The sequence below is a fragment of the Budorcas taxicolor genome, chromosome 9 (assembly GCF_023091745.1).
Source record: "Budorcas taxicolor isolate Tak-1 chromosome 9, Takin1.1, whole genome shotgun sequence".
In the NCBI taxonomy this organism is placed as follows: Eukaryota; Metazoa; Chordata; class Mammalia; order Artiodactyla; family Bovidae; genus Budorcas; species Budorcas taxicolor.
The window spans coordinates 6221515-6236524 of NC_068918.1; the positions used below are offsets into that span (position 1 = coordinate 6221515).

Consider the following 15010-nt stretch of genomic DNA (forward strand, 5'->3'; position numbering starts at 1 on the left):
CTAAAAAGATCATTCGTTTCCATTACAAAATTTCTACCCAGAACCATATGGCTGACTTCTACATATATCAGATCACATGTTAAAAAAATGTGTACTTAAAGCTATTTATGAAATTAAAAGATGTATGCTCCTTGGAAGAATAGCTATGACCAACCTAGACAGCTTATCAAAAAGCAAAGCTTTTTAGCAAAGCTTATTTAAAAGCATTACTTTGCCAACAAAGGTCCGTCTAGTCATGGCTATGGTTTTTCCAGTAGCCATGTATGGATATGAGAGTTGAACAATAAAGAGAGCTGAGCACCGAAGAATTGATGCTTTTGAACTGTGAAGTTGGAGAAGACTCTTGCAAGTCCCTTGGACTGCAAGGAGATCCAACCAGTCCATCCTATAGGAAATCAGTCCTGAATATTCATTGGAAGGACTGATGCTGAAGCTAAAACTCCCAAGACTTTGGCTACCTGATGTGAAGAACTGACTCATTTGAAAAGACCCTGATGCTGGGAAAGATTGAAGGTGGAAGGAGAAGGGGATGACAGAGGATGAGATGGTTGGATGGCATCACTAATGGACATAAGTTTAAATAAACTCTGGGAGCTGGTGATGGACAGGGAGGCCTAGCATGCTGCAGTCCATGGAGTCACAAAGAGTCAGACACAACTGAGCGACTGAACTGAAAGCTATTCTCATCCCAAATCAAGAACCTTGGACTAAAAATTCAAGAACCAGGCTGCAGTGTCAATGCCATTTAATTTAACAACATCAAATTAAATGAACTACTTAACCTCTCTGAGTCTCAGTTTCCTCCCGCTATTATACATCAGTATAATTTCTTATTTTCCCCACTATGTATTCTTCCTGAGATGGCCAGAGATAATATAGTAGATGAGAAGACTCTTTAAACTATAGAGAGCTTTTCAAAAAAAAAAAAAGACTGACAGATACAGAGAACAAACTTGTGGTTACCTGTGGCAGGGCAGGGGGGCAAAACGGTAGGGGATTAAGAGGTACATAGCAGTTTGTATAAAATAAGCTACAAATATATACTATACAAAGTGGGGAACATAGTCAATATTTTATAATAACTATTAAAAAATAAATTATAGAAAGTGAACTATTACAAGTTAATAAATCATTAATAAATTGTTATACTCAGAACAAAGGAGCCTCCAATGTCTTCCAGTGATTTTGCTAAATCCAGTTTTTAATTTCTTAGTCCAGAATCCCTGCCAACTCATTGGAAAAGTCTCTGATGCTGAGAAAGATTGAGGGCAGAAGGAGAAGAGGGCATCAGATGAGATGGCTGGATGGCATCATCAATGCGATGGACATGATCTTGGGAAACTTCAGGAGATGATAAAGGGACAGGGAGGCCTGGCACGCTGCAGTCCATGGGGTTGCAAAGAGTCAGACATGACTGGGCAACTGAACAACAACAACAGTCCTTGCCAAAAAGATCTTATACACCATGTAGACACCTAATACAGGAAAGAGCTAGGTCGTATCTGTTATAAAGGACCAGCTCTGGAAATCAAATTCAAGATTCAATTTCCTCATAAGAAAGCAAAGTTATGTTGATTTATTGTTGTTGGATATTGAAGATATTCTGAATCTTAAGAAATCTATTAGTACAGATAAATAATAAAACATCTATATTTCAATAATGTAAAGAATGGCTGCAGGCAATCTTTGGCTTTATAGTTATGCCCATAGTTTCTAGTTATCACAGCCCAGATACCCAAGTAAGCCCATGATGATTACTTTAAAAAGTTTGGCTCCAAGTAAAGGAACAGAAATTCCCTTAAATGCTTTAGAGTAAATAAGCATAAGGACAGTCTCCAGAGATTTTTTTTTTAACAATAGATATTTTTTCCACATAGAATCACCACCAAAACATTAATTTGGTGCATCTATAAGTACTATGAAGTACATATTGCTTTTATTTAAAAGTGATATATGACTTATTAAAAATAATTTTTAAATACCCCAGGGCAATCATCTAATATTGAATTCAAGATGAATACCATACAGACATTCCCAAGGTATTTCTTATCTAGTAAGAACTGGGATTTCTTTGGAGGGAATGATGCTGAAGCTGAAACTCCAGTACTTTGGCCACCTCATGCGAAGAGTTGACTCATTGGAAAAGACTCTGATGCTAGGAGGGACTGGGGGCAGGAGGAGAAGAGGTCAACAGAGGATGAGATGGCTGGATGGCATCACTGACTCGATGGACGTGAGTCTGAGTGAACTCCGAGAGTTGGTGATGGACAGGGAGTCCTGGCGTGCTGCAATTCATGGGGTCACCAAAAGTCGGACACGACTGAGCGACTGAACTGAACTGAACTGAAGAACTGAAACTTATTTATCAGATCTTATATGAACAATCTCAGAGGCTAACATTCAAAAGCTATTTGAAAAATCGTAGTATCCAGAAAAACCATTTCAAAATCAAAGCTTTGAAATTTTGAAACAAAATTATTCCAAGTACACTTGTCACTCAATGTGAGCCAAAAAGAAACACATGCTAAAAATATATTTTGCTATGATCTCTTCAGTGTGTTTTATTGCATTTTAAACACATGCATAATTACATTTCAGATTGGCTCTTCATCTGGGCACCAGTGTCCCAAGTAATTAGGGACTATTTCCCAAACGGGAAGCGTGTTGGTCACAGACCAGTAGAACAAAGCAGGAACACTCTTGTCAACTCATCATCCTTCCCAAGGTCTGCCATCCCTTATTTTTCATCTATTCTACCTTTTTGTCTTATTACAATTTTCTCACTCGAATCTACATCATCTGTTACAATAAGATGAAGACATAGAATTTTTCAAGAGAATCCTGCAGAAGCAGCAGTTGCCCTTCCCCACATAAGCTCTTTTAGTCTGTCCCCTCTCTCCCAAGGGCCTCCTGCATGTTATTTTCACTAATTTGCTGCTTCTCTCAGAGAACTACTTGTTCCTATCTCAAGGAGTGAAGAACTTCAGTTCCCAAATTACGTGGGAAATGAAAGAAGGGTGTTCCAAGTCCTTGGATCTGTATCCAGTAGAGACTGAACTTGGTACTTGAATGGATGCGGTAAATGAGAGTAGGTTATCAGAATGGGGTGGAGGAAGGAAGGAGGGGGAAGAAAGCATAATGAAAAAGTGGAGGAGGAACTAAAAAAATAGAAAGACACTATGAAAAAAGAAGGCAGAGAATTTGAAAAGAAAAGAGTTTATGAGAAAAAGAGAGACGAGGCATTACATAAAACCTAAGAACACAAATACCTCTCTATAAAGGCAAATTAAGACGGGAGGGTCAAAAAACAATTCTCTTGATATGTAGTAATTAATGACTATCACTATAGATCTCTTCAAAAATACTGCCTTATTGTTGTCAAGTAAAATGAAACATTCAATGAAAGTTGGAAATTAAAAAATAATAGTTCCTAGCCTAGACAGGGGGAATAGTTTGGGGGAGAATGGATATATGTATACGTATGGCTGAGTCAGTTTGCTGTTCACCTGAAATTATCACAACATTGTTAATCAGCTATACCCCAGTACAAAATAAAAAGTTTAAAAAAATAATAATATTTCCTAAATGATTATCAAGTGGTTAATAGCAGGTTGAGTTTCCAATATCTTCAGTGGGTATGGAAGAAAAATAAAATAGTCCTCTTTAGCAAGTTACTCAAATATAAGTCTAATAGGCAAATCAATGATCCAAAAAAAGTTCATAAGAACTTCGCCAGATTCAGCATCTATTATTGGACAAGAAGCAATTGAAGCTAGTAAAAATTTGTCAAACTAGAATCTTCTTTCCCAATAAGGCATTTATTTTCCTGCACTTTACCAGTAAAGTCTGTAACTTGTTGAGCAAATATGCCTTTATACTCAGAGATCTCTGTTTCTCCACCATTGGTTTGTTTGTTTGTATTGTTTTGTTTTGTTTGGGAGGAGGGGGGCTTATCACTAATGTGCTCATTGGGCTTCCCGGGTAGCTCAGTGGTAAAGAATCCACCTGCCAATGCAGGAGACACGGGTTCAATCCGTGTCAGGAAGCTCCCCTGGAGAAGGAAATGGCAGTCCACTCCAGTGTTCTTGCCTGGAAAATTCCACAGACAGAAGAGCCTGGCAGGCTACAGTCCGTGGGGTCCCCACAGAGTTGGACACGACTGAGTGACTAAGCGACAGCAATGTGCACCCTGAGGCCTCTGCAAATCCCATGAGGCGAGTCCCTTGCTGTCTTCACCAAGAGTCTGATTCATAAATAAGAAAACATTCTGGGAAGAAACCAAGATTCTTAGGAAGAGAATCAGCAAGAAATTCAGCTCAATCTACCTATTTATAGGGAAGTTCTTCGATTTTCACTTGAGAAATCAGATTGAATTGGAAATATTTGTTTCCTACATATGGGGACTAACTTTCTGAGCCTCATACTGGGGAAGTTTTAAAGCTTGCACAGCAAATAGTCTTCCTCCTGTTCATTTGATCCAATTGATGCAAAAATTCCATTAAAAAGTCCACTCATAACCAAGACTGTTCACTTCCGATTCTGCCAATGTCAGTACTCTTATCTGTCAATTAACTGTCTGACAGCAAGTCTGTATTACCCTTGGATCTTAAAATTAAAAAATTAAGATCATCAAGAATAGATAGTCCCCTAAGAATTTATCTTAGAAGTTTTAATAAAATGTTTCAGAGAAGTTGTAAATATGTTCATGCAGAAGTTAATCTCATAAACCGTTATCTTAATTATGTTGGTAGACAGTGATAACTTTTGGACTGACATGTTTGTAACTTTTCAATAAGTGAGCAAGCAGAAGCAGGTTACTATGCTCTATAAGAGAAAAAATAATATCAACTAAATACAATCCACAAAAATTAAGCTTTTGAAACAAAATTACATAAAGGTTTAAAAGGTAGAAAAATGGGCATACAATATTGTATATACTATACAACTCATATTCTAAAAAGACATTTGCGTTGAATATATATTGAAATGTCAACAGTAGTTAATCTCATTAATAGATTAGTAGAAATATCATTTTTAATTTTCTTCTTTGAAAATTAATCAAATCCTCTGAAATCAAAGATATTGTTTTTAAAAGACATAGCTATGTTTCTACCAGTTTAACATACATTTTAATAAATTAGTTTAAATTTTAAGTCCACATACTTCTTTTATAAATAACCAGATAATCTTACGTTTTTACCTTATGAAAACTTCCATAAAATAATGCCTTCACTTCATCTGTGTCAAATGTAACAGTCTGCACCTCACCTCTTGTATCCTTGTTAAAGAATGATAATGTCTTGCTAGAAGCTGTAATCAACACATAATTGTTATTAAATCAAATGCATGGAGATTCTATACTGAAGTATTAATTAATTCTTGTTGAAGAGATCTCTAAAAAATTAATAATTCAGTTAAGATAAAATGTAATTCAAGTATTTACTGACATATTTTTTAAAAACTTTAAACATAAAAGCATAATCAAGGAAATAGATATGTATATGTATATATATATATATACATCCAGAAGGTTCTTAAAGAGAAGGAAAAACATAATCAAAAATATGCATGCATGGGCCCTAAGAGAAGATAAAAATCCTTACGATCTGCAATCACCCCAACTTGTGGTTTATAGTCTCTGTCTGTGATCTGCCAAATTGCAAAAGGGTCGCTGGGAGTTTCTGGGAGGAGTCTGAATAGTAATATAATGGTATATGAAGGAGGGAGTCCATTGGGATGTAGTTCTCTGTTGGATAAAGCAAAATTAATTAATTAACTAATTAGTAAGGATTTCTCATCAGAAATAGATGATATTTAAAATTTTTGGACTAGAATCTTTTCATGACTAGTATTAGAAGCCATTTATAATAATCCAATTATATTATATTAGTCTTTTTAATAATACATTATTAAAAGGGGAAAAATTTAAGGATGAGACCTCAAAATAGCAAACACTAAAGGCCCATTATGTAAGCAGTAATAGTTGATTTATAATCTGATAAAGTCAAAAAGTCTGGGAAACTGCCAAATGGTCTTTCATCCTACAGTTAATAAATCATTTTTTCTAGATACATAGATGATTACAAAACTATATCATGATTTTAGAGTGATAAACATTGTATCTATGGATGTAATTTAAAGTGCATAAATCTCACTAAATATATTCAATTTCCAACATCAGGGATATGAGATCATAAGTAAGATGGCTCAAGGTTTCAATTTCTCCCTCCCTATATACTTCCAAAGTCCTCCCTTAAAAGCAAATAAATCAAATAAGCTCCAGAAGGTCACACGTTCCCAGAAACAAAACCAATAATACATGTGACGGCCACATACATGTGCAAATGTTTAGTGCTGATAAACGGATATGATTCAAGTTTCTTGGCTCTAAGGCTATCGAACATAAAATGTGGACCCATGTGTCCTTCTAGACTTGAGTCAATCATTGCTCTAAGGGAACCTCTGAAACAGAATTAATGGATTTTCGCCTGAGACCATTTAAAAACACTTTCTTCGTAAAGATAGGAAAAGGGCCTTGATAATCGGCCCATGGACAGAAAAGCAACTGCTCCACAGATTTGACAAAGAGCACAGAATGGCTCTTGGGGTTTTGAGCCTCAGTGTGCCACAGTGCCGGCACTTCTGGAATGTAACACTGTCCTATGTTTGTTTGTTTGGGCTTTTATTGGCATAAACTTGATTTGCAATGTTGCATTGCTTCTGCTGTACAGCAAAGTGAATCAGTTATACAAATACATAGAGCCTCTCTTTTTTAGATTCTCCTCCCATCTGCACAGGGAGGGACCTCTGCTCCACACTCTGTAATGCCCTCCTTCTTTTTTTTTTTTTTATTTTTTTTTTATGTTTTATTTATTTATTTATTTTTTTATGTCAATATTCTTTTTTTTTTTCTTTTTTTTTTTTAATTTTAAAATCTTTAATTCTTACATGTGTTCCCAAACATGAACCCCCCTCCCACCTCCCTCCCCATAACATCTCTGCATGCCCTCCTTCTTAAAGCGTATGTTCTGGGCAAGCTGACGCAATGTCTTCTGCATGTTCAAAAGCCATCTTCATGATGAAGTGAAGTGAAGTGAGAGTTGCTCAGTCATATCTAACTCTTTTCCAACCCATGGACTATAGGCCGCCAGGCTCCTCTGTCCATGGAATCCTCTCAATATTCCACATTAAAAATAACATCGTCTCCATATAAAGTCATCAGTCATTTAGCCCATTTTTCTCCTTTTTCAGTTAATGAATGATTATGAAAAAATAAAGAAGTATTTAATTGCATTTTATGCCTCTTTCAGCCACAAGATCTGAATCTTAAGAGGACAGTGGGCTGTCTTATGTGAAAATGTAGGAATCATAGCTTGAGGTGACAGAGTTAAACACTGGGTATTTCAGTTCACCGCAAAACCTAAAACTGCAAACTAGTGTGGTTAACCATAAAAGAGTTAGGAACTCACAGTGTGGTCACACTACAACAATACAACTGTGCTTCCTTACAAGAAATTAGCCTTGGTTTTAGTCTGAATTTTCCGTCAGCTTTCCCAGAGCATTTCAAATTTCAGGCATCATCATCTGACCCTGTCCTAAGTGTCTGAAAACTTTATTTCTTGGTGTTCTTTCCCCTCCAGAAGGTGCCAAACACATATTTTGGTTATCAGAACCAGGTACAAACTTTCATCAAGTTAAATAACAACATCTAGAGCTGCCCAACAGGTCCCCAGAGCACCAGCCAATAAAAACTAACTGCCGCCTGTCAGGTCACAGATCAGAGACAGACTGCTGCAGTCTTTCATCTTCCGGAGTCAGAAACTCTAGGAAGAATGCCTGTTCCCATTCTGCACTGATTCCATGCTGCCCTTCTGGGCCCACGGAGAAATGTTCAAGAGGAGAAAGTGCCTCCCTGCTTAAATAATCTCCCTTAGAAGAAGCATACCTACAGTCCTAGCCTTAAATTCAAAAGGACTTAGTAATCCATCACGTGGCAGATATAGGATGAGATTCTCAGAGTAGCAGGCTTGAGCACTAGTCTCCCATGCGACCTGATAAGAGACCCTTAACTCAGCTGTGGGGCTTCCCTGATGGCTCAGTGGTAAAGAATCTGTCTGCAATGCAGGAGACACGGGTTCAATCCTTGGGTCAGGAAAATCCCCTGGAGGAAGAATCCACTCCAGCATTCATGCCAGGAGAATGCCAAGGACAGAGGAGCCTAGGGGGCTACAGTCCATGGGGTCACAAAGAGTTGGACACAACTGAGCAACCAAACATACACATCACACACACACACACACACACACACACACACACACACACAACCCAACTGTACTTAAGGAAATCAAATCAGGTTATCCATAAGACTTTTCCAACAATTCTAAAATACCAGAGTGCTAAGAAGTCAGCAAAGATTCTAACAACCTCACAGAATCCTCTGGCCCATGGTAAGAAAGAGACCCTCCTGTTGTCAGACTCACACTGTAGGCTGGTTCACAAAGGCATTCTTCTGAAGCCTGTAAGATGAGTAGCTGGGGAAAGAGCCTGACTCCAGGGAGACTCCTTGCACGGAAGCAAAATTCTTTTCTGTCAGATTGTATGCTTCAAGCATCTTAAAACCTTCACATCAGAACAGAAAATATTGAAATGAAGTTATTTGAATTATCTTATTGCTTAAATCCTGAAATAAATTAGCCCAAGAGTATGAACGCTTACCTGGTGAGGTGTAGCCATCCAAATAAATGAGAGGGCAACCTGCAACGTACAGCGTTGTTTAAGTACAATTCACCAAGGAATACTAAAGTTACACATGCGCAGAAAGCCCCTGCATAAGTACAGCAAGTCACAAAACTGTTCATTCATTTATAGACCATAACAATTGAACTTTTTCTAAGTAGTTTTGTGTAGATTTTCAACTTGTAGGAGAAATTATACTATTGAGCAGTGTAACCATGTTTTCTGGACAGTCTCCAGTCCACCTGGAATGTTACAACGTTCTTAAGAATGGTAAGACAGAATTAAAGGGGGAAATTTATATATTTTTTTCAATGGATTAAAGAACTTTTCGCCCAGGGAACTTTAAATTTGTGCAAGGAAGGGCAGGAGGAATTTGTTGCCAGCCAATTCTCTTCTTGGCCAAACACTGGAGGCTCGTGCTCATCACTGAACCGTCCAGGGGCAGGTGTGCAGGGGGTCTCAGTCTGGGGCCCAGAGCTGGAACAGGGAAGGCTATATGCAAGACTCCCTGGAATGGATGGAGCAGCCGCTGCTCGCTGCTCATTTCAGTAGTGCAGCTCCATTCTGAGCTTCAGCGTTAATTTTTACAATAAGCTAATAAATAATAAATAATATAAAAATAATATATAAATATAAATAATAAATATGATAATAAATAAATAAAATAATAAATAAATAAGTTAATTTTTACAAACATTTGTTTACTTCCGCTGCCTCTAACCAGAGTTCTGAGATTCTAATATAATGTTTCATAGGGAAAAAAACAACACTTAAAAACACAGCTCTGCCTGGGATTAGGGGTTTAGATGAGCCACTCAACCATTTCCTTAATCTAATACTCCAAAAATCAGAGTTCATGAATGGGGAGGAGGACAAATGGATTTAAATCTTTTGTCCTTCACTGCATCTTAAAAGTTAAACTGGAGGTCTCGGTATACCATGAATATACCCAAAGAAACAAATGAGAACCGAATGCATTTCTACGGGGCACACGCACATAAGGCTGTTTTTTCCTGGCTCTCTTGAAGCACAGATGTTGACAGAACAAATACCAATTGATTACTAACAGGGAAAACCTTCACCTCACAGAAATGCTTCTATAAATGCGTTTCTAAGTTGAAGATTCATTTTCTCAAATGTCACAGGCATTGAGATGGTGGGAAAAGGATATATACAAACATTTTATTTCCATACAAGGAATATTGCATCTTCAAGACTAAAAATGGACCTCTGACAAGCTCACAGTTAGCATGATCTCAATAGGAACAGTGATTCATCAGGTTCTCAAGTAGTTTCCCAGGATCTATTTATGCACAGACTTGATCTTGGTTAGGATAAGGAATGGTCTACTCAATAGTCATTTTTCAAAACAAGTGAGACTATGGATCCATATGGACCATGACTTACTTGAAGTGGCAGTTTCACACACAAATGTGATGAGGTTGTCCTCTATCTTCTCAAAAGATTCAAAGTCATCCACAATGAACACGTGCCGTTCGCTTGGTTTGCTAGCTATGTTGGCAAGTTCATTGTAGTCGACATCAGCCACACCAACTACAAAGACACTGAACCCTGCAGAGCGATGTTTATAGAATTACACAAACTTTTGTCCATCTTTTATTGTCTAAACAATTCAGAATAAGATCTCATCAGAAATGATGCCAAACTTTCTCAGCTTATGCATCAAGTTCTTTCAATTGACAGTTTCCTTAATTTACATTTTTTTCCTATTTTTTGGCTTATAAAATTCAGTTAATTGAATTTCCTAAAATAAAATCTTAACAATTAAAAGGTGAACATTTTAATAACAAAATGGCTTAATGTGGCACTCATTTTCTTCCACACATCCTAAAATACCCATTAATTCTGCAGACGTCTTAGGCAACATTAGCATTTTAAGCCGATTTGACACAGAAACCAATAGGCCCATTTTAAACTGAATTCCTGAAACTAATTTACTCAATAAACTCAGACTCAATGTCAGCACTTTGACCACTTTCAAAATGAAATCTACAACTCCCGCTGGCAATAAACTTTCATTTATTTAGGCTAACACAAATAAACAAAGTTTTCACTCCAAAAGTTTAATTCCACAGCAGAAAAAATAGGCTATATAAAGAACTGGTTACATAATTAGCTAGAAACAAGATAACTTGAGGAGCAATCATTCATAACCCCAAAGCTAAATCAGCGAGGAGCCCAACACATGAAGAAATCTGTTCAAAGTACCTAACCACAATGGAAATAATTTATAAAAATATCAGTGCAAAGAATGATCTCTATTGTGAGAAGACAGTATGACTTAGTACTAATCATGACTCAGACTTTTAGCCAAAGACCCATACATGTGCAGATGACAAACTCCATATAATGAAGTACTTTACAATTTAGACCACAGTAAATCATGCATAGCATTCTTTCTAAAATATGTCCACCTTGGACCCTGCCTGAAGGAGTGAGGTTGTTAATGCAGGTACTATAAAGATCTAGTTTCATCTCTAATCATCTGACATAACTAATTTGAAGGGCAGTGTAACATCCTTGCTACAGGCTTTCAGAATGTTTGACTGCCACGATCTACACCAGTGACGTCTCCCCAGATGCCTCTCCGCTCCTTTGCAGTAAACCTTCCAGCAATCTGTTTGGGGCATGAGTCTACCAGGTCATGCTAAACCTATGTCTCTCCTTAGAGTGGGTTGAACCAGCATCAAGATTTACTTCTGCTACAGCAGGAAGCCTGGTGAGGATCATCCCATCACTGCTGTCTGTAGCGTTCCAACCACTACGGGGGACAGACCATGAGGCATGCATGTCTTAAACAAAGAATACACCATGTCGTTGCTGAGCAATTATCCAACTGTTCCATGATTAAATGTAAACTAACATTAGAAGGGTGTGGAGGAGGATAGACTCAAAGAGAAACAATAAAGTAGAATCCATAATTTTGGTCTTTTGCAAGCCTTTCTGGATGTTTGAAACTGTAAAATAAATGAGGGCAATCCCTGGGCATCAAATGTATGCCTGTGTTTACCTGACTGCTGGATGACCAAAGCCGCCTTCTTGACCTCATCCTGCGACCGACCATCCGTGACCACAACCAGCACCTTGGGGACATTCTTCCTCATGCCGCTCTCCCAGGTCAACACCTTCTCCTTGATAAAGGTCAGAGCCTTGCCTGTAGAATGTGGCATGGAAAATGTTCGTGTTTTATCAGTGAAAACTATCCAAATGCCCTTAGTCACACCCAATGGATAAGAATTTGAATGTTAGAGTTATACTCAGCCCGTCACTCCAAAGGCTTTGGAGAGCGAAAGTCTAAGTACATGCTGATGAACGTACCTGTTCTTGTGTTTCCTCCTCTGTACCGAATGTTCTGGAGGGCTCCCAGGGCCAAGGCCTTGTCATTGTATGTGTTCAGCTTAAACTCAGACTTGACCTCGTCACTGTATTGCACAAATGAGACCTGAAGAGGAAGGTAGTTTGGTGGTGAGGGTAAGTCCACTCTTTTTATGTTTCAATTTTCAAATGATTCCTCTAGTTGTAGAATGGAAAAGAAAAGTGTATTAGACCTGATGAAATATTATAAACACTTTATAGCTAATATAACACTGACTACCATTGTCTCACTAAATTCTCGAATTTCTGATCTTCGTGAAAGTATCAGTAATTGATATCTGATAAAGTACATGCACCGTATTTATTGTCCAGGATGTAAGAAGGGATGCGTGAAGCTAGAGAGCAGTGAGGTTCCAGGATTAAAAATGAGAACATACCATCTTGAGCTCAAATGTTGGCTAAGCAATTGTTTCGCATTTCTGCTGACTACATCTATTCTTCATGATAACACAAAAATGGCACATGTGTGACAATAATCATCACCCATCACAAACTCAGTGGCAGTGTGATTTAGTAGAAAGATTATAGGCTTTATACACAGGATCAATGGGATCAAAACTCTGCCGATTAATAGCTTTATGACATTGGGCAAATTCCCAACATTTCTGGGTCTTCGTTTTTTTATCAGCAAAATGGAAATAATTATACTTACTCTCTACAGTCGTTTTAAGGAAGAAGAATTATATATACTAAGTAGCTGGCACATGGAAGCTAATAAAATATGGTAGCTTTTTTATTCTAATATTTTATCAGAAATATTAATTTCTAAAAGGATTTTTAAAATGGCTTAGTTGCTGACACATTAAATTAAGGACATAACTAGCCTGACATTTTACTCATCTTGGGTTGGAATAACATCCACAGGATTATTTGGGGATTTGAAATTTAATATATTCCATAAAAGAAGACATAATTTGTTTGCAGAATTATTTGTGGTTTATGTCGAAAGCTCTCATTTTCATAATATCTCTAAGATGTCACAATGAAGAGGTACAAACAGCCAAAATAAAAAAGAAAACTCATCAAGAGAAATGTGGAAGGAAAGAACAAAATTCCAAAAAAATAATAAAACAATACAGTCTCTTGCCTTTAGGAGTCAATGATTTAGACAGAAGAGAAACACACAAATAATGACAATATAAAGTGGTATGGGCCACAAGAACAATACAAACAGAGCCCTTCAGGGGTCTGGAACGCCTAAAACTATCCAGGAAACTTCTCCAGTAAGGGTGGAATTGAAGTAGGTCTTCAAGGTTGCAGAATCTGAATTATAAGTTAACAGAGCCACTGGCCCTGAGTGTCATGGCAGAGGGGACAACAGGGTTCTACACCCCACCAGTCACTAATAATCCCTGGATCTTCTGAGTTAACAGGGTAGGACAGTTACAATGCATTTAACTTCCAGAATACAAAGTGGTTTTTTGTGAAAATGGATCCTTGTCAGAAGTTTTAAGCAGCAAGTTAGAGTTAGAATTCCCTCAATTCTTCGACAAGAACATCATCTAGCCAAAAGAATACCTAGAGGAATACTTATTTTTTCTATTCTTTTTTTTTTTTTTTTTTTTTTTTTTTTTTTTATTTTTATTTTTATTTTTATTTTATTTTTCTAATTTTAAAATCTTTAATTCTTACATGTGTTCCCAAACATGAACCCCCCTCCCACCTCCCTCCCCATAACATCTCTGTGGGTCATCCCCATGCACCAGCCCCAAGCATGCTGTATCCTGCGTCAGACATAGACTAGCGATTCAATTCTTACATGATAGTATACATGATAGAATGCCATTCTCCCATATCATCCCACCCTCTCCCTCTCCCTCTGAGTCCAAAAGTCTGTTATAGACAGCTGTGTCTTTTTTCCTGTCTTGCATACAGGGTCGTCATTGCCCTCTTTCTAAATTCCATATATATGTGTTAGTATACTGTATTGGTGTTTTTCTTTCTGGCTTACTTCACTCTGTATAATCGGCTCCAGTTTCGTCCATCTCATCAGAACTGATTCAAATGAATTCTTTTTAACGGCTGAGTAATACTCCATTGTGTATATGTACCACAGCTTTCTTATCCATTCATCTGCTGAGGGACATCTAGGTTGTTTCCATGTCCTGGCTATTATAATCAGTGCTGCGATGAACATTGGGGTACATGTGTCTCTTTCAATTCTGGTTTCCTCGGTGTATATGCCCAGCAGTGGGATTGCTGGGTCATAAGGGAGTTCTATTTGCAATTTTTTAAGGAATCTCCACACTGTTCTCCATAGTGGCTGTACTAGTTTGCATTCCCACCAACAGTGTAGGAGGGTTCCCTTTTCTCCACACCCTCTCCAGCATTTATTGCTTGCAGATTTTTGGATCGCAGCCATTCTGACTGGTGTGAAGTGGTACCTCATTGTGGTTTTGATTTGCATTTCTCTAATAATGAGTGATGTTGAGCATCTTTTCATGTGTTTGTTAGCCATCCGTATGTCTTCTTTGGAGAAATGTCTATTTAGTTCTTTGGCCCATTTTTTGATTGGGTCGTTTATTTTTCTGGAATTGAGCTGCATAAGTTGCTTGTATATTTTTGAGATTAGTTGTTTGTCAGTTGCTTCATTTGCTATTATTTTCTCCCATTCAGAAGGCTGTCTTTTCACCTTGCTGATATTTTCCTTTGTTGTGCAGAAGCTTTTAATTTTAATTAGATCCCATTTGTTTATTTTTGCTTTTATTTCCAGAATTCTGGGAGGTGGATCATAGAGGATCCTGCTGTGATTTATGTCTGAGAGTGTTTTGCCTATGTTCTCCTCTAGGAGTTTTATAGTTTCTGGTCTTACATTTAGATCTTTAATCCATTTTGAATTTATTTTTGTGTGTGGTGTTAGAAAGTGATCTAGTTTCAT

At 37.5% G+C, this 15010-nt stretch overlaps 1 protein-coding gene across 1 annotated transcript in view; it reads right to left on the reverse strand.

The window, feature by feature from the left end:
- Positions 1-15010, reverse strand: part of COL12A1 (collagen type XII alpha 1 chain) — a 126473-nt gene that overhangs the window by 24677 nt on the left and 86786 nt on the right. Inside the window, exons 45-51 of the mRNA XM_052646016.1 lie at positions 12076-12199; positions 11768-11911; positions 10144-10308; positions 8716-8754; positions 8481-8619; positions 5604-5746; positions 5201-5310 (exon numbers count right to left, since the gene is read on the reverse strand). Coding sequence (XP_052501976.1) covers positions 5201-5310; positions 5604-5746; positions 8481-8619; positions 8716-8754; positions 10144-10308; positions 11768-11911; positions 12076-12199 — 864 coding nt within the window. The remainder of the gene's footprint in view (positions 1-5200; positions 5311-5603; positions 5747-8480; positions 8620-8715; positions 8755-10143; positions 10309-11767; positions 11912-12075; positions 12200-15010) is intronic.